Source organism: Archocentrus centrarchus, chromosome 9 (assembly GCF_007364275.1).
Source record: "Archocentrus centrarchus isolate MPI-CPG fArcCen1 chromosome 9, fArcCen1, whole genome shotgun sequence".
Taxonomy (NCBI): Eukaryota; Metazoa; Chordata; class Actinopteri; order Cichliformes; family Cichlidae; genus Archocentrus; species Archocentrus centrarchus.
The window spans coordinates 369,719-389,556 of record NC_044354.1 but is presented as its reverse complement, the minus strand read 5'-3'; the positions used below and the strand labels follow the sequence as shown (position 1 = coordinate 389,556).

General features: G+C 43.9%; 1 protein-coding gene across 4 annotated transcripts in view; it reads right to left on the bottom strand.

Annotated features, from left to right (window-relative positions):
* The window catches only part of camk2b1 (calcium/calmodulin-dependent protein kinase (CaM kinase) II beta 1), a 68,970-nt gene extending 54,251 nt beyond the window's left edge, over positions 1–14,719 (bottom strand). For 2 of the 4 annotated variants that reach the window (XM_030738489.1, XM_030738488.1), the window contains exons 1-5: positions 14,387–14,703; positions 8,958–9,052; positions 1,088–1,147; positions 620–674; positions 158–223 (exon numbers count right to left, since the gene is read on the bottom strand). In XM_030738489.1, the coding sequence (XP_030594349.1) occupies positions 158–223; positions 620–674; positions 1,088–1,147; positions 8,958–9,052; positions 14,387–14,448 (338 nt within the window). In that variant the 5' untranslated portion in view covers positions 14,449–14,703. Of the gene's footprint in view, positions 1–157; positions 224–619; positions 675–1,087; positions 1,148–8,957; positions 9,053–14,386 lie in introns of all 4 variants that reach the window. The other 2 variants (XM_030738491.1, XM_030738490.1) reach the window with 2 other exon arrangements.
* Positions 14,720–19,838: the final 5,119 nt, after the last annotated feature.

Genomic DNA, 19,838 nt, shown 5'->3' with positions numbered 1-19,838 from the left:
GACACAGAGCAAGAAGGAAGAGGAGAGGACAGTGAGAGGAAGAGGAGGAGGAAAGAGTCACAAAAAAGGAAGAACAGAAAAAAGAGAGAACAGACAAGAAGACAACAAAGGACAAAGACCATCAAGGACAGAGAGAAGCACCTATTCACTCTCCTACCTGGCATCGGCCTCACTGTAATACTCTCTGGCTACAATGTCCTCAAATAGTTCACCTCCGGTCACCCTGTAAAAGCAGACCACACACACACACACACACACACACACACACACACACACACACACACACACACACACACACACACATTCAGGAAAGCTGGAAACAGTTGGAGTGGAAGGAGGAGGTGGTGGGGAGAGGGTGGGTTATAAATGCTTCAAATCAAGGATTCCTGCTTCAGCCCCCCCCCCCCCCCCCCCCCCTTCCCACACCGTTACCATGGAAACTGGAGGGAATTGCTGAGAGATGGATGTGGAGGGCGTGGGTGGCAGTAGTGGTGGTGGTGGTGGGGCAAATATAAGTTATGTAATCGTTTATTTATATGGAAGAGCTGGGAAAACTGAGAGGGAGGAGTAAAAAGGAAAAGGGGGAAGAGGAGCAGGGAGGATGAGGAGGATGACTTACAAGTCAAACAGGAGGTAGTGGAAGCCCTCCTCTGATATACTGTCATGAAGACGAACTGCGAGAGAAAGAGAGGTTGAGAGATAAACTGAACGCTTTCCCATCGAGACAATTCCTGTGCAGCTTTTTGATGTTTATTCAAAGAGTTTCTAACACGGCTGCATTTTAAGCAGGAGGTTAAAAAAAGGGAAAAGAAGCGATGAAGAGGGAGTGAGAGCGCGCGTGGGGTAGAAACCACGGGGAGTCAAAATAATTGAGTCTTACATCATACGAGTTTACAATAGAGCCGGAGCTCCTGGGAGTAAAGGGCTCGGTTTCATCGACACGTGAATAACAATTTATTTCTACTTCATGTTTTTAGAAAATCAGCAACATGTTGGCTTTTGCAAACAAAAAGTAACTAAAATGTGATTTACTTTGTATCACGAATAAATGAAAATTAAAGCTAAGATAAGAAAGACGCATCCTCACCAATGTTGGGGTGTTTCAACAGGCGACAAATACGAGCCTCTCGCTCCAGCTTCTGGTGATCTGAAGGGCAACAAAACACAAAGAAAAAGAGTTATTGGTAACAATGTGGCTCTTAATATGTTGTCTTAGTGTGTCAGTGCAGTGTGGAACATGGTTTCAGTCTGAAACAAGACAAACAGTATGCAAAGAGACCCAGAGGGTGTAAACCTGGGAAATATGAAATATGATGATGAGTGGTTCCTCTGACTTTATAACTGGACGAGTTCGAGGTGAATCTCAGAACACACTCCTGACCTGCTCCATAATTAATGGGTCACCTTTCACCCCAAATTACTCACTGACACCTCAGCTGTTTATTATTTGTCTATTCATTTAGAGGAGAACAAAATTTATATTTTCTCAAACACAAAACTGTTTTTTTTTTTAAATCGAAACATGAAGACAAAAAAATATGTTTCCCTTCTTACCTGAACTTACCTGAAACCTGAACCATTCACGTCCATGTTTTTTAAAGTCTGTTCTATATTCAGTATTTGACAAGTTTAGCGTTTGTAAAGCTGAAGTTTGTAAAGTCTCGTTCACACCTCGAGTTATACAAACGCTAAAAACAAAGCAAAAATACAACAAGTTGTTTAAACTATAACCCAGTAAACCCAGTTTCATTCTTCATTATGCAGATAATATATGACATTATGAAGCAGCATTAATATACTGACCAGTCACAGTGACTGGTTGCTGGTGCCTTACAGACTGATCTGAGTACTGCAGAAACAGATGATCACTGGGACGTTCCCCACACAAACAGCTCTAAAACTTACAGAGAACAGTTTTCTGGGAGAAAATGCTTCATTGATGCCAGAGTGCAGAGGGTGGAGGTCAGGATGTGTCTCTCTGATAGGATGTCAAAAATAACTCAAACAGCCACTTGTTACAATGCTGCAAACATGAAAGCCCCGAACCACCCGGCCCTACAGCACTGGTTTGTGTCTCTGAGGTAGACTGTGGCATCTGCATGATGCTCAGTTGGTACTGAGGATCACTGCTGATCATGCCCCCCCCATGACCACAGTGTGTCCCGTCTTCTGACGGCTGCTTCCTGCAGGATAGGGCAGCATGTCACAAAGGTTAAATCATCTCAAACTGGTTTCTTGAACATGACAGTGAGTTCACCGTTCTCACAAAGGTCTCCAGAGTCAGATCTCAATCCAACTGAGCACCTTTGGGATGTGATGGAGCGAGACTCTCATCACTGACAAATCTGCGTCAACTGTGTGATGCTGTCATGTCAACATGGACCAAAATCTGTTGGTTCACCTGAATCTGTGCAGTTATGAAGGAAAAAGTGGGTCCAGCCCAGAGTTAGCAACATGTAACCAAAGAATGCTCTGAGTCAAATCATGAATGCAGACTCTCAGAAATCAGACGGATGTAGCTTAAATATTTACATCTGCATGTCCCTTTATATAACAGATCAGTGATGCTACCCAACATCCATTACAGGGTTATCGTCCCAGTCATAGGCAAACACACACACACACACACACACACACAGTCAGCACAGACGCAGATATGCATAGGTTGCACCCACACACGTACAAGTTTAAGAGCACACAAACAGACTGGCAAAACTCAAGTGCACACATTCACACTGGCACTGTGGAGTGACAGTGAAGTGTAAGTGTGGTGATTATAGTCTCAGAAGATGAGAGGAGTGAGGCGGAGAAAGGAGTGGAGGAGTGCTGAAGGGGGACAGAGGAGGAGGAGGAAAGAGGAAAGAGAGAAAAAACACAGGGATGTTTAATATGCACGAAGCCTGGTTGCTGTCTTTCTGGTGAAACAATAAGACGCTGCTAATCACCGCCTGCTGCTTGTTTTTCCTTCTCACTCTAATCGTTTGTTCTTCAGATCTGCTTTCTGGTCGAGGCTGTGAACTCACCGTTTTCCCATTTATTTGTTCATGTGTGACAAACTGCATCACATTCAAAGCATGGATTCTGCTCAGAAACACACTGGATACAATATTTCTGACTTACAGGGAGAGACCCACCACAAATTAGCACTTTAAATAAAGCTATCGTCCCTGCACGATCACATTACTCTGTTAAGTACCCAAGCTCTGACTCCAGCTGAACTCCCTCTGACTGGCTCTTAAAAACTGCCAGCTCCGTGCTTGTGTTATATACTCCCAGATGTTATCTGTCAAACTAATGTCGAGAGCTGGACAGCTTGTCACTGGCACTCGCATCACATTTCATTCTATCAGTGGCATCTGCTAATATTACTCTGCAGAATTGGCTGAGAGAAACTGCTTTGGAGCATCATCTCTGTCTACCGTCTGTGCCTTTGTTATCCATCCATCATCTATGTGGGGCGGTATGACTAAAGACTGAAGTGCAAATCAGATTCCTGATCTAAACATGAAACCTAAACGTGTTTTCGTTATGAAAGATGCTGATATTTTTCTCTTATTAATCATACCGTAATATCAAGTGCTGAAATGTCTATTAAAAATGTAATATATATGATTTTTATGCTTTGGCATTGCAAAGCGAGGTAATAAAAACTGATGGTGGGATTTACAGTTGGAGGTTGTGTGACCTTCTCTGTAATGAACATGTTTCTGTTCAGGTTCTTTGTCCCAGCTTTATAAAAACTCCCCCCACTCCTGTGACTCTCCCATAATGCTCTTCACACCCACCCTGCATAAAAGAGCATAACTGCCCATACAGTCTGCACTGTGTGAGATAACCTTGTGATGTGTAGGGGTCAGACAGTGATGGTCCAGGTCAGAGGTCAGCAATCAGGTTCAACTGTAGGACAGTATTTTTAGCTCTGCTCAACTTAGTGTAACAGGAACTATGGAGAGAAATGTGTTTAAATATTCATGTATTTCATAAATAAAACTGATAGTTATAATCCTGGATTATTTGGCAAAAAGGTACTTTTATAATGCAGTATTGTTGACAGTCTTACTCTATAAAACTACCATTGTAATCGTCTTTAAATGAAAATTACTTATGAGGACATATTTGGGGGAAACGATTCCAAATAAAGATGATTGTGAGTGGGTGGATGACGTGGCCGATGCCATTATAAGATCATCATGTTCATATTCGTTATCTAGTTACTAACTTTCATATCATAAAGTTGACCTAATGCTGCTCCCTGTTTTATTTCATATATATTCTCACAGACTGCTTCATCAGGTAGACCTGTCCCACTGCTGTTAATGCAAATCAGCAGCACAGCGCACTGAGGCAGGCAGACGTGGTCAAGAAGACCTGCTGAAGTTCAAACCAGATGGGAGGAAAGGTGATTTAAGTAACCGTGAATGCGGCACAGCTGCCGGTGCCACAGGCTGGTCTTAACTCTTCAGAAGCTGCTGATCTACTCAGAGTTCCCCTCACAGGGTTTAAAGCTGCAGTTCTCTGGGTGATGGCAGAGGAGAACAGACTGCTTTGAGCTGATAGGAATGCAACAGTAAGTCAAATAACCACGTGGTACAACCGAGGTATGCAGAAGAGCATCTCTGAACATACAACAGGCCAAACCCTGAAGCAGATCCGCTACAGCAGCAGCAGAAAACACTGGGTGTGACTCCTGCCAGCAGAGAAGAGGAAACTGAGGCTACAGTCTGCACAGGCTCACCAAGGTTGGACAATACCTGGAAAAATGTGGCCTAATCTGAGGACTTTCAATTTCTGCTGACATTCAGATGGTAGGACGAGAATTTGGTGTAATCATCATAAAACAGATCCATCCTCCCTTCTGTACACAGGGTTCAGGCTCAGGGTGATATGAGGGTGTAAGTATGAGGTAAATGAAGATTACTGAACTCTGAGTCAAAGCTACTGCAGCAGAGTCAAAGAATAAAAGCTGGAGCTGGACAGCAGAGCAGGGCTCATTAAAAACACCAAGATTTTTTTACTGCATAGAGAAAAAAAAATGGCTCCCGCCAAAGAGGGCACATTATAACCTTACAATCTTTCTGGAGTTTGATGAGTTATAACAGTTGACAGTTATGTCCTGTATGTGCTCGAGATCCTTTAAAAACATCAAAATTCATTTTCTCTGGGGTAAAAAAATAAAATAAAGACAAAGAGGATCAAATGAGAACTTCCTGGTTTGGTTCTTCCTGTAATTCCTTTACTGTCAGTGAGCCATGTGGCTGTTTTAGTGCAGGCTGCTTCATATTCATATGTTCATTTGATGAGTGTCAGTCAGAGGCCACTCCTGTGCCTCTGATGCAGCAGGGTCAATGAGACCAGAGAGCGGGGAAAGAGCAGTCCTGGGGAGGAGGGAGGACCGGAGAGGAAGTGGAGAAAAAAGGGACAATCATGAGGAGAGAGGTGGCAAAGGAGAACAGAGCGAGATAATCCAAGGACAGCATCCAGTGAGATCTGTGGGAATCTTTGTGCTGAAGGAGAAGAGAGCCGAGGACAGGAAGATATTTGGGTTAATCGTCACCAGTGAGGACTTGAGTCTCTAGAGAGGGAGGAGATGTAAAAGGACAGCCGCAAAGGCAGCCAGATATAACACTGAGGCGGAGCATCATCAGGCTGACCAAAGCACCAGCACGTCCTGAATCACTAACATTTGGAGTTGCAGCCACAGCTTCATCATCCTCATCACTTCAGCTCACTGCATCAGTCCTGATGATGTCACACTGACACTAAGCTCACCGGACAAAACAGCTCACACAACTTCTACTGCACTGCAGGTGAACCACACACACACACACACACACACACACACACACACACACACACATGCTCTACTCTATCATGATATAATTACAGAGCCATACAGGAACCTCTGGCATCCACTGTCCAGAGATAACTGCCAATAAACAAGTTCTGTGATTGGCTGGAAGCCCTGCCCAGCAGACCTGCCCTATATTTCCTGTTGACATGTGTTGGATTGGCATTAACCATTTGTCAGCTGGAGGGGCGGGGTGGTATGAAGATGTAATGAGAAGCTTAGGTGCGACTATATTTATTCATAAATTCAGATGTTTAGTATCTGAAGCAAGCATTATGACAACAAACAAACAAACCTTTACACTTTGTTTTGTTGTAGCTAATAGATTATTGATTTCACTGTCCAGTTGACTGCCCACATCACAGTCTCTGCTGTAGTGATCTGAATATCTGTGTGTGTGTGTGTGTGTGTGTGTGTGTGTGTGTGTGTGTGTGTGTGTGTGTGTGTGTGTGTGTGTGTGTGTGTGTGTGTGTGTGTGTGTCAGAGAGAAAGAGGGAGAGTCAGATGAGAGTCCCGTGCTAAAGGCATGTAGGCGTACAGGCGCATGGCTCTCAGCTGCCAAATGCCTGGGGTGCCTTCACTCTCCTGACCCCTCCCTTCCCTCAGCTACCATCTCCATCTGCCGGCCCTAAACAAACACTCCTCTTAAGTTGTTGCAACCAGGGCCGTAAACTCACCGACCTCACCTGCTGCCTGAGAAAGGCTACAGCAAAAAAGGCCTAAACCAGATCGCACTTTAAGAGCAGAGCAGCAGTGCTGCCATAAATCCTGGCTGCAGCAGCCCATGTCACATAGGTCACGGAGCTATAAAAAGGAACTGGAGTAGAAGCAGCACGCAGCAGCTCTGCTGGCTCTAACCTAGCGCTGCTATTTCACAGAACATGGCTCATCCATTAGTAAGGAGCGTGGCACAGGCGCACCACCCAGTCAGGTCAGATCAGTCGTCCTATCAAATGTTGAAGCCGGGCGATTACGGTGCGCCTCAGAAACATGGTGGAAAGCAGCTGCAGTCCCTGATAAAGCAGCCGTGGTGAAATTCTGCAGAAGGCCAATGATAGCATAACCTATAGGAAGTGTATCTATACTCTGTGTCTGTGTTACTCTCATAAAACCAATCCCTACAATTAACTGTTAGCCTCCTGCTAATAGAGGCCGGATAATCTAGGATGGGTTTAATCTCATTAAATGCTGCACACTGCAAAGCAAAAATATGAGATACAACTACTGCCAAGAATGACGCCACAATCAAAACAATACATTTTTCTACATTTTGTGCAAGCTGACTTTTTTTTTTAATAGAAGCTCTGCTGTGAGGACAAGCTGGTTAGAGCTGAGTAATGCAGTTAAATTCCCTCTACAAGCCTCGTAATGCCTGAAACACATTTGTTTTATCGCTGCACAAAATGTTATGAGTGACAGTAGCAGTACTCGTTTGTGTCTGATGCCTGCTGTAGCTGGAAATAGTATGTTGAAATACAAAGCCAAAGTGCATTACAACATCATCTAATTTATTTATTACACTGCACTGTTTCCAAGTGTGTGCGCAGTACAGGAGATGAGCACACGCGCTTCAACCCGACTACACAAACATTCAAGTCTAATATTTTCAAACTTTATTATTGAATTTGGTACCTGGGAGGCTGACCTTTAAAAGCCTTCCTGTGTCATCGCATAATCACGAACACACAAAGCATACTTTTATAAATCGGTCTGCACACGGCAGTGATATTTTAACAGCTGTTTAGTATGAAAATTAATACCCACACACAGACGAGCCAAATTGAGGGTAGCAGTTGTGAGAGGCAGAGATATGGACAGATGCCTTCTGCTTTATGCCTGTTAAAATGCCTTTTCTACCACACTCAACATTTTCACACACAAGCCGTTTGTGTGTGTGTGTTTCAAGGCAGGGTAACAGTCAACTGACGGTATAGTGCCACCTGGCAGGGCGGCAGCAGCGGGTCTCCAGTTACGAGGCTGCAAGGGCAACAGGAGATTTACGCTGGGCAAGTGGCGGCGCAGACTGCCAGAGCCACCACGGTGGTGCTGGACTGATCTTCATGGCAAAGGCATTTAGCCTTGGCTTTGGCTTAAGTCATTACCAGCTGAGCAGCATGCGACACTCATTATGCTGGTTATACAGTCTATTTTTATTTAGTAAAAAACTGAAGATACTGGCTGATCTATTGTAGGCCCACAGAGCCTAACAGCGCCAAAATCCACTGTTAACAGTGAGCTCAGGACTGTGTGCAGCACATGCAGCAGAACATTTTTAATCCTTAAAAATCAGCATCAAAAACCCCATTCGAGCTCTAAATTCACACTGAAGCATTTCACTTTAATGAATTAAAGAGGAAGGATCCTAACTTTCTACTGCCGACATCTCAATCACTATGAAAGAACACGGGAGGACTGGTGTCCACGGGACCCTTCGCTACAGGGGCAGATGAACAGCACCATTTCAAGGAGGCTGCAAAGTTAAGCTCAGACAATTCCCAGCACATCAGCTGACTTCAGTGACAGCCAATGGCTCAGCTGATATCCAACTGGACACATGATGACCTGCACGTCTGCAAGCTGCTTTGCGAGCCACCTGCGGTCCATCTCCTCCCTTCACTCTGCATCTGATTGAATCAGTATATCTGTTATCAGTGATGCATGCTCTGCTCCCTGCTGTGCTGAGGGTTACTTAAATGACTCCTCCTTCAGTGTTCCTGACTGAGTCTCACTTTTATATATGTGGTGAACCCGTGCTGAGGAAACCTACTGCAGGGCTGTTACACCACCTCACCAATGCTGCCTCTACTTCTGCTGGAGCCTTTCCTCTATGTTTTACACACACCTGAATGTGATTAAAAGTTTGTCCTATGAGGCACCATCTGAGAGGTAACTGCTACTAAATATTGCTTATATAACTGTCTACACTACAGGTGGGGGCGGTGCCCGCCGGGGCAGAGAAACTATGAACAAATGAGTGATTCCTGAATGGTTACAAATTGTCCTTTTAGCAAATGAAGTAACAGTTAAATGTAGCCACAGGGGCTAACCGCTGGTTACAGAGTAGAACTGCATGCAGCTGTGATAAACCACTGGAAGGAGTTGGGCTTACCTCGTGCAGATAACTTTTTGGTGTTGATTATTTTAGCAGCATACTCCTGTCCTGTGCACAGCTTAACACACCTGCGCACCACTGAAAAAGCTCCCCTGTGAAACACAGAAAAACAAACGCTCAGATTTGGTGCGCTGCTGTCAGAGGGCCGCTGTAAAAACACACACAGCACAGAAATAACACTTCATTTCTTCATCACAGCATCATCGCTCACCTGCAACTTCCTGAGAGGTTAACCTCGGTTAACTTAATGAGTGTAACAAAGGTTTTGCTGAGTGAACACAAACTTACACACAACTTCACAGAACAGCTTTTTTCCAGACATAAAAGAACTGAGAGCACTGCTCACGTCGACTACATTACACTGTTAATAGGATCCCATGAGGTTTCTAGTCAGCACTTAAGTAATGTGAACACATGTAGCATGTCAGGAGGCTGAAGTGGTCACATGTGAGAACTAAATTAGGCGTAGAGTGAGTCACATAAATTGGTCGGTCCATGTTATCAGCCAGTGCTGGCCTATCACAGATATATCACCACACTGTGTGTTATCTGATATGCATCAATATGATTTTCTGTTTGTCAGAACATAAAACAGGAGATCTGATTAGTGTGTAACCTTGTTTGCTTCTGAATCCTGTTCTCTGTAAGAGTCTGGAAGCTGCAGACAGCAGCTGCTGCAGTTTCAGCTGCAGTTTCTTTTTGTTTGATTTCTGCTCTGTTTCTTTGTTTTATGATGAGACAGGTCTGAGTGAGGGCTCTGGGTTATGGACACGCTGCTGTAATACGACGTTCAGCACTGCTGAAATATGCAAAATACTTTCAATACTTTGAGGCACTAATCCAACATCCAAGGAGAATAAATGATTGTGGAGTTCATCTCTGTGCTGCAGGTTTCTGAGCAGCATAGTGCCTTTGCTTTAGTCATTTATAAATCTTATCATTTTTTTTCATTTGCATCCATCAATATAACTTAACATATTACATATATTTAATATACCAGATACAAAAGGTTCTCATCAGGCACAATATCACACAGACAATTCATGCAAAGGCAGCTTTGTTACTGCAGATACGCAGTTCTGCAAATTTAACCTGAAAAATCAATAAAGTCATAAACATCTAAAGTAAACAACTGTTAGCATCTCTCTTTAGAAAGCTGCAGATGAAAACAACAAACAGGTCACCACTGTGGAAAGATCTGGCTTCATCGCCCAGTCTCAGTCTGGTTTAGCTGACTGGTGCCGCTGGTCTGCCTTCACAGACAGCCAACAAGGTCAGGGTCAAAGGTGAAGGCCAGCTGACCCTGGGGTAAAATTCTATATGAAGGCACAAACTGCAGAATATTTCATTTCATCACTTTTTCATTACCAGTACAGATCGTGATAAAGAATCAGCCTGCCTTTGTTCGTGTGCACTGTGGAGAAATAAGATCCAAAATCAGGAAACTCACAAACACGCTGCTGACACCAAAACTCCACGGCTGCGCTCGGAGAGTTCATCCTCCACGAGGTAAGTATCCATCGGGCTAAATATGCTTTAACACACATAGACGGTTAAATGGGGTAACAGGTCGTGAATCACTGCAGCGGGTCTGACGTCCACAAAGTCGACGTGGAGAGATTTAAACAGGCCTCCAACTATTTCAGAGGGAAAACGGTGGAGCCTTGGTAAGTGGAGAGGTCTGAGCTCCTGGTGTGCCGTTACAGTCTCCCTGCGATGAGGAAGAATTAAATACTGTGTGATGTGTAAATCTATACTCTAAAGCTCGGAGCCTAACCGAGGCAAACAACACAAAATGTGTTTCAAAGCCTTTCTGCTGTTTTCAGCAGCTGCAGCAGAAGGACAAACAGAATGTTTATTACTGCTCTCTGTATCCTTATTTAAACACATTTTTAACAATTTAAGCAATGATCTGCACGCTTTACACACAAAAACTAAGTAATATAATGTAATCAGAAAGTTTGAGCACATTTTAATCAGCGCTGTGTTGTAGTCAAATAAAGCTGACGAGACTTGTGACACATTAAAGCAAAAACGTCTCGAGTCCTGCTCAGAAAGTGACACAGCACGCAGTAATTAGCCCTCCTCAGATGCTGGATCAGTATTACAACGTTCCAGAGTTACCGTGAGGAAGCCGTTCACACCTGCACTCCATCCTCCGAGCTTTCTGTGACCGGGCGAACAATAAGACGGGCCTAAGAAAGATCGGTTTTGCAGTGTGTGTGAGCTTCAGAGCACGGCAGAGCCGGGACATCTGATGAGCTGCAATCTTCACATTTCTTAAATCAGGAGCCGGACCAGGAAATCTCACAGGGTTCAGGAGATATTGGAGTTCAGCAGGCAAAACAATCCCTGTGAACGGTGTTTATTACTTATGGGATGGGGGGGCAGTGTTGTAAATTAGTCTGATCCCGTGTCCTCTACAGTCCTCAGTCACTCAGACGATCGCTGTCTATTTCTGCTCGCCCAATAACGACGCCCCGCCGAGGAAACGTGACTTGAGCGCATACTCTCGCCTCCGTAGAGGCTGCAGAAGATTAACCTCACAGCAGCGCGTGAAGCTGAAATCATGACCCAGTTTCATGACTACAAAAGATTCATACAAACTAATTATGAATTCGCGTCTCTGCTGCCGGGGCGTTAAGTGTGTTTTGAAAAATCTTTTGTCACCACAACATGTGAACATACCACACACACTTTTTAATCTAACTTTCTGTTTCTCAGCAGCAGCTACACAAAAACTCACCATCACTCTGAGCCAGCTTTAAGTCAGCAGGCAGGGAGAGTAAATACTCAGAATAAATGCTGACGTATTTATGCAGCTCCTTTTAGGGAAAAAACTGACATATCTCCAGATTAGGCGAGTATTTTATGAGCCTTTGAAGATGCATCAAATGAGCCGTCACAAACACCTGTTAGCAGCCAAAATGTACAAAACAGTATTATTACATGATGCTTAAGAATCTGAATAACCTGTGATAATCTCAGCATCTCAGCACTGTAAATAATACAAATCTAGAACTCTTCATACACGAAACAAATACTCACAAAAAGCTCTTGTTCTCTTATTTTTAAGAAAATAACTTGATTTCCATGTTTATACTTGGTTTATTATATTAACCAATTATATATTATATCATGCAACAGGTAATAAAAACTTGATGAAAAACATCTGTCACTGTTTAAGTGGATACATGTTAGAGTGTTTCTCAGTGACTGCAGCAGCTGCAGGGGTCGTCCCCGCGGCGGATACATAAACAGCAACAGGCAGATCAGGCTAGCACCACACAACGAGTGATATGAATGATAATCCAATAACACCAGTAAAAGACACATGATGTGCTACAGCAGCAAAGCCAACAACAGACGCACAAGGATGAGTTCTAATTGTTGCCTTTACTAAAGGAGAGATCGTCTTCACCAAAGCTTTGCCTTCACTTTTATCTCCCACTCATTATTTTTAAACTGTGATTATTTAAAATGGCTACTCATTAACAAATAATCATGCATTCACTGGCCACATCATTAGGTACACTTTCCTAATACTGAGTTTTGCCTTCAGAGCTGCTTTAGCTCTTCCTGACTCAGACTCAGCGAGCTGAACCTCAGAGGTTTTGGTCCATAATGAGATGACAGCATGAAGCTCATCCATGATATGAATCTGTGATTCCACCACATCCCGAAGGTGCTCTGCTGGGTTTAGATCTGGTAACTTTGGAGGCCATTTGAGTACAATGAGCTCATCATCATGTTCAAGAAACCAGTTTGAGAAGATCTGAGGTTTGTGATTATGGCCCACTATCCTGCTGGGAGCAGCCATCAGGAGATGTGTTCACTGTGGTCATTAAGGGGTGGCTTTGGCTTACTGCTGCCTTCCTATCAGGTCAAAGCAGCCTGGCCATTCTCCTCTGACCTCTGACCTCTAACAAGGCATTTTGACCCAGAGAGCAGCTGTTAGCTGGATGCTTTCTCCTCTGTAAACCCTGGAGACGGACCAGCTGTTCTGGCACCAACAGTCAGTCACTTAAATCACCGTTCTTCCTCATCCTGATGCTGTATTTGAACTTCAGCAGGTCTTCTTGTCTGAGTGCACTGAGCAGCTGCCACGTGATTGGCTGATTAGACATTTGCATTAACCAGCAGGTGAACAGGTGTACCTAACAAAGTGGCTGGTGAGCATAATTCTAATGAAATACAAAAATATAACAGAGTGAACACACAGTAACTGAACTAAGCGTGGCAGACTGTCAGGGAGCCACTCTGGGGGAGACCCAGCAGCCACAGCTGTGCACAGCTGGATTTATAAATTATGACAAAACGGGACCATCGATGTAAAAGAAGCAAGTGAGCCAACAATTACACCTCAATGCCCGGCCCCTTTACTGCATCACTACACTGCACGGTGCACAGACTCTTCCCGAACTACCTGTTCCCCTTTCTGCATGTGTTATTATACTCAGAGGTATTAATTCAGCAAAAAATGAATGAAACAATCTGAGGTCAGTTTCCATGTTGCTGTTTTCCATTTCCAATAATAATAAATAAAAAATATATTTCTGCTTATGATTGTTTCTGTACAATATCGCATAAAGCATGACTGTCCTGAGACAGCCTCTGAAAATGTGCCTGGATTTATAAGAGGGATGATTGTTTCTGTCTGGTTTCTCGCCTGCACAGTGTTATCTTGTTATCTGCAACCGCAGTGTTGCAAAAAAGTCTGAGGAAAAGAGGGTTGGTACTCATTCATATAATGAATGGATAGTAACGCTGCGAGTGGCGCAAATGGTGCGTCAAAATGTAGTTTTAGAGCATTATTTAGTCAGACTTTCATTTCATAGCTTTGCAGATGACCGGAATCGGAAGATATTTGCTCATATCTGTAAATGTCACATGTGAAACCCTTAATTTTTTCCCCCCTGTATTCTCTGAATCCTCCAAAACGAGCGCGCCACTGCACTTTCCATAAACCGCAGCTGTCTTCTTTTCAACTGCGGTTCAAATGGTTACACCACAGACACTGCTGACACCCCACGTTTCTGTTTCAGCGTGAAACGAGCATCAAACATCAGCAACATTGTCGCGTCTGACGGCCGTTTCTGAGAGGATCGAGGAAACAAACTACAGACTTCGAGAGGCGCAGGCGTGTGTCGGAGACACGGTTTTAAACAGAAAGAGACGGAACAGCGGATTTTCAGAGCTGTCGTACCCGAAAAAGCGCGCGCGCGCGCACACACGCACCGACACACACACACACACACACACCGACACACACACACACACACACACACACACACACACACTGCGCTGCACTGCCTGGAAACCAGCCCTCCTCCAACATTTCAACTACTTGTACTTTCTAACATCAGCGGCGCCGCAAACCTGCAAGAACAACAAACCGTGACACAAAAACAGCAACAAATACTCACTTCCCCAGCTCCTCGTACAGCTGATATTCATCTGTGAATCGCGTACAGGTTGTCGTGGCCATGTCTCTCCCCTGTCTCTCGCTTCTTCTTGTTAATGAACTCCGAAAATAGCGGTTCGTTCGGGCTGAGTGCGCGTAAAAAAAGCAGGTCCGCCCAGCAGCAGCCGGCCGTTGGAGCGGTGAACTGTGTTTCAGTGACGGAGGGTTTGGTATAAAGCGCCGAGGCAGCCCGGGTGGGTGTTCACTCTATCGCCCTGTCTGTGATATCTGACAGCTACCGCGCTCCGCGGACCTATAAACAAGCCAGCTGAGCTACGTACAGACACTTCCTGCGGCGACTTTCAGAATAAAAGCTTTGACATAAACGCGATGTACTCGGTATCTCACCGTGGAAAGCGCCCTCTGGCGTAACCAATCACGCACCTCCAAAAACGCCACATCTGTCCGAGACAGACCGATCACTTCAACCCCCTTTACAATAGTCCCACACAGGCATTCTCCTTTTACTCCCGGTGAAGACCACTTAACTGTTCACTGATGCAGCCTTAAGGTAGTCCAGTTTGGTTATGGCCAAGGGCGTAACTTTGGGACCAACACTGGGGGGGTTAAGCTCTCTGCCTATTTATTTATTTATTAAATCAAAAGTAAATGGATTAACCATATTAGAAATACACTGTAATGCTTTTACTATGAATTTATTTAACTTTCTTTTTATTTAATCTGCACCTTCAACAATTAAGAAAAGGCTTACATTTTTCACATTTCTTTCAACATTAACAAATATTTTACATTTTTAGAATTTATTATATGGCACACCTAAATTTCTCAATTTTCCAAGTGTATAAATTTACCTGGTGCACTATAATTTGGCTAGGACAAATTATGACACAATTCCACAAATATAGCCATTAGTAATCAAACAAGAGCAGACTAAAACCCTTCATTTCATTTTCAGCAATTATGCTTAAATGTACATGACATTGTAAATTTTGAAATCAGGTCAAAATTACCTAAAGACAACAAGAGAGTTGCAGCTGTAGACTTAATTTATATAAGACTGCGGTAGCTTCAAATCATTCATTTACAAGGTGTTGTCGACCAACAATGAAAAATTGTTGGTTGTCCACGTTTTGGGCGCTGTATTCATTTTTTTTTTAAACTACACCCACTCCCCAGCGACTTCTTCCACACGCAAACGGTGAACGCCACCGCTTGGTAGAGAAAGCGGGATAGGTGATACCAAGTTTTTGTGGGGAGAGGGGGGGGGGGGGTTACATTACCAAATAATTAAACATGCTAGTATTTTACCCAAAATTAATAATGAATAAAGAAAATAAACATGGTTTTCATGTAAGATGTTTTTTGTAAATCGAAATGATGTGACTTTATTGGGGGGGTTGTAGTGATTGGATCAGATTATTGGGGGGGGGTCATAACCCCCCTATCCCCCCCGGAAATTACGCGCATGGGTATGGCAAGCCAATAGTGCCAAATATCGGCACTTTTCCAACCTGGACTTGCCATCAATAGATTCTTTTAGTAGCAGATGTGGTGTCACTGCATACCCGCGTGTTATAAAACTAGCATGTCAGGTAGTTTGTGTTTGTGTGGCTATTGCTAGCACATTAGTGATTATGGCTACTACTCAGGGGAATGCTGGTGGCAACAAGGTTAAGGACGTCACATCCTGCCCTTGCCCAGCCGCTTGTGGGTTTACCAGCTCAAGGAAAGACCCTCATCCCCTTTCCATCACCTGTTTGTGTGTCAAGTATACACAGGCATCGCTGGTAAACCCTGAGTCCCGTGAGCACTGCTGCATCCTGGACCAGTGTTTGTGAATGTTGATGACCCCAAAAAAGCAGATCCTTGTCTTTCGAACATTGCAGCAAAGGCCAGCGACAAATCCAGCTCAGCTGCTGCCTACTGGGGGGACATGGTTGTTTAGGAGGTTGTTTGGAGAGGCACTAATCACTATGCTACAGGGTAGCAACCTAAAGAAGAAACAGGGTGAGGCTTTTGATCTCTACCTTCCCTGCAACGTCACACCATGCCAGCCACTACCAACCACTGCCAGCCATAGCTTCACAGCTATGGTGGCAAGAGGGCATAATGTAGGCTTCAAGGGTCCTACTTCCTGGCCACCCAAGCAGCAGGTGTCTCACTGCCAGGGTCTGCAGAGACAAAGACATTACATCAAAAACTCTTTTGCTGGTCTTGCTGCCACGCCTGCTTCTGCGTTGAACCTCGTTCCATTGGTACTGAGCAGGGTGAGGGAGCAGTGACAGTCTCTGATTTTAATAGCTGTTGGATAGCAGCGTTAGTCTGTCTGCTCCGCAGTCACCTGTAGCTGCAGCCTTTGCACAGGGACCTGGTGTCACAGGCATGGGACATATTTTTCATCCACATCCAGAACAGTTAGCTCTCTGAGCCTGGCTCATGAAAGCACGAACTGAAATGAATCCTGTCCAAGCATTAAGCATTTATAAGCATTTAGACAAGACTAAGGGTTTAGGAAAAGCAACTGGCTCTTTGTGTCCTGGGCTCCCTTTCATAGAGGGAGCCCAGGCCTATGTCCCACCAGCAGTGATCACACTGGATGGTGGAGGCTGGATGGCATGAGTGCCCGAGTCTGCAGCCTCCTGTGCAGCTGTGTGCACATTCCACCAGAGGAATGACAACCTCATGGGCCCTTTTTAGGGGTGTTTCTGTGGGGGGAGGACATCTGTGCAGCTGCTAGTTGTGCATCTCCACACACATTTGTTAGGTTTTATTGCCTTGATATGACTGTGCCCCCCCACTGGCACATTCAGTGCTTGGTGAGGGCTCTTAAATGCATGCTGACCTTTTGGAGTAGATCTGAGATGTTGACCTGCTGGGGTCAAGGTGTTATAGGCTTCAGAGCACGCAATCCGGGAGTGGGAGGAAACCCACGCAGGCATGGGGAGAACATGCAGACTCCACACAGAAAGGCCCGGGCCAAGGTGGACTCAAACCCAGACTTCTAGCTGTGAGGCAACAGTGCTGACCACTGCACCACCCTGGTGGCCTGGGAGAAACATGACTTCTTTTTTGAGTGCCTGTTTGTACTTTTTCAGCAGTGTTTTGGATCAGCTGAGCACTTTTTCAGGGACATGTTTTAGCAGAAGTTAACACCCTTTTAGAATCCTACACTTTTTCTTGTTGGCAAAATACCACTAATGGAATATATATATATATATATATGTATATATATATATATATATGAATGGAGCCAGTCCTAGCTATCATAGGGCAAGACACACTCACAGACACATTTATGGGTGATTTAGAATCACCAATTTACCTAACCCCGTTAAAAAAAATGGCTTTGGCATTATTTTGGTATTTTAATTCATGAATATTGCTGCTTAATATATTCTTTCCCCATATATGTACAAAAAAATGCTCCTTTCTCCACTGTAGGCCTATTTTTAGTTACATGCAAGATGACAGAAAAACACAGCTGGGTAGCATACATATTAATCATTGAATCTATTCATTTTATTCATTTAACTTTGTGATGATTAGTAATTGAATGTCATAATTCACTTGCCTTGTTCAAATGAATGCATCTGTATTTAATGCTCTCTGTATTTTCTTTTAGGTGACAAATTTTCCATTTTATTGTGAAGAGAGCACTCATACATTTTCCGGTCTCGTGCTGATCAGTGTGGATGACTTGACGCAGTCAGTTTGATTTGGTTTCACTCCTGAGCGTCAGCGGAGCTCCGGCTCTCTGGCGCCCTCTGGTGGACAAACACCCCAACGGCAGATGTAATCGAACGCGCGTCCCGCCTGCAAGCTGCGGATTTCCAAATACGGGCAAATATGCGCGAGCTTGTTTCTGCTGTAAAAAGGTGCCGCCATGTGTGCAGAAAATAAACGTTTTCTTTTGGATTCAAGGAAGAGTTGAGGAAGAGTTAAATCAGCGTTTCCGTTTACTCTTCATAATTCAGACATCACAGCAACACATATGTGTCAGGAAATGGACCCAGCTCTGCAGGAAATGCAATAAAAACTCTCTAAATATAGAAAAATACATGAAACTGCATGTATCGTTTGTTGCTTGCATGTTAAGTGTATGTGGAAGTACTTTTATTAAACTTATATTTGACAGTTTATTTCTAAAGTGTTGTAAGCGCCTTGAGGCGACTGTTGTGGTTTGGCGCAATATAAAAAACACTGAATTAAATTGTATTAACACCTTTCTTTAAGTAAAGGCTCTGAATGCCCCGGAGGAGCCGCAGCTTGGTGCGATCCCTGCCTGGACCTCTTAAATGCCCGTTTGAAGCTCCGCAGGAAAGAAACATGAAGTTTCCTCTCAGATAAAGTGAGTGCTCAGTTTAACGCATCCTCTCAGCCAGCAGGTTTTAAAAAATAGATACAAAGTTTATCAAAGCAGACAGTACACACACTGCCAATAAAAAGTACACACATATCAGCTCGGCTGTTAGCGGGTTTTTTTGGAAGGACACACTGACAAACTGAATGTTCTGTGTTGGTCTTTTTTCTGTAATGAGCTGGACTCCAAACCTGGACGGAGGACATGATGTAACTGGCGGCAAAGCCTGAAATGAACGGAAATAGAAACAAATACTTTTGAGAGAACAGCACACTGATGAGACCTGTGATTAACGTGAGAATCCGGGAGGATAAGAATAAAGGCTGACAGATCAGCAGTGAGAATGAGTTTGATGACTGCTGTTAATCAGGTAACATTTAAGCACGTTTTAACCTGTCATAATGAGGTCAGACATTAATGGGTTCATTCAAAAATCAGCACCTTCTCAGTTTAAGTACTTCTGTCAGAAAACCTTTACTCAGAAGAAGAGGGACGTTTCAGGAAGCGCGGGTCTGAAATAAATTTAAGATATTTTTATTTTTATTCCAGTATTTATTTCTCAAAGTCTAATCTCAGATATTTCAGACCATCGTGACCCAGAATTATTTCAGCTTTAACTTCTGGTTCCAAAATATAATAAAAACACAGAGTGAAACAGAAAAACTTCATCATGTTAGTTCAATGCTGCACTTTATGAAACCTGAAACTTACTTTTTATACTTTGTGTTGAGAACCAATTAAGCGTTACAGCGTAGCTCAAAGCACCCCTGAACTGACCCCACACTGGGTCAGACCACACGTGCCCCCCCCCCCCCGCAGCAAACTGCTTCAGCAGCATGCTGAGTGCTGCTTATAGCAACATAATTGCTGTGAATTAATGTTATATGAGCCACGTGGACTCATTAGACTGCTGCACTTTAGTCTTCCTGACTCACAAACGATACTTGAAACTTCACTTCTTGACTAATAATTAGAGCAGCACCGCGAGAAAAACACACAGAGCTGCAATAAAGGCTGAATTCATTCATTTATTGGACATATTTCTCACACAGAAACACACTGTGGGCATCTCAGACACACACACACACACACA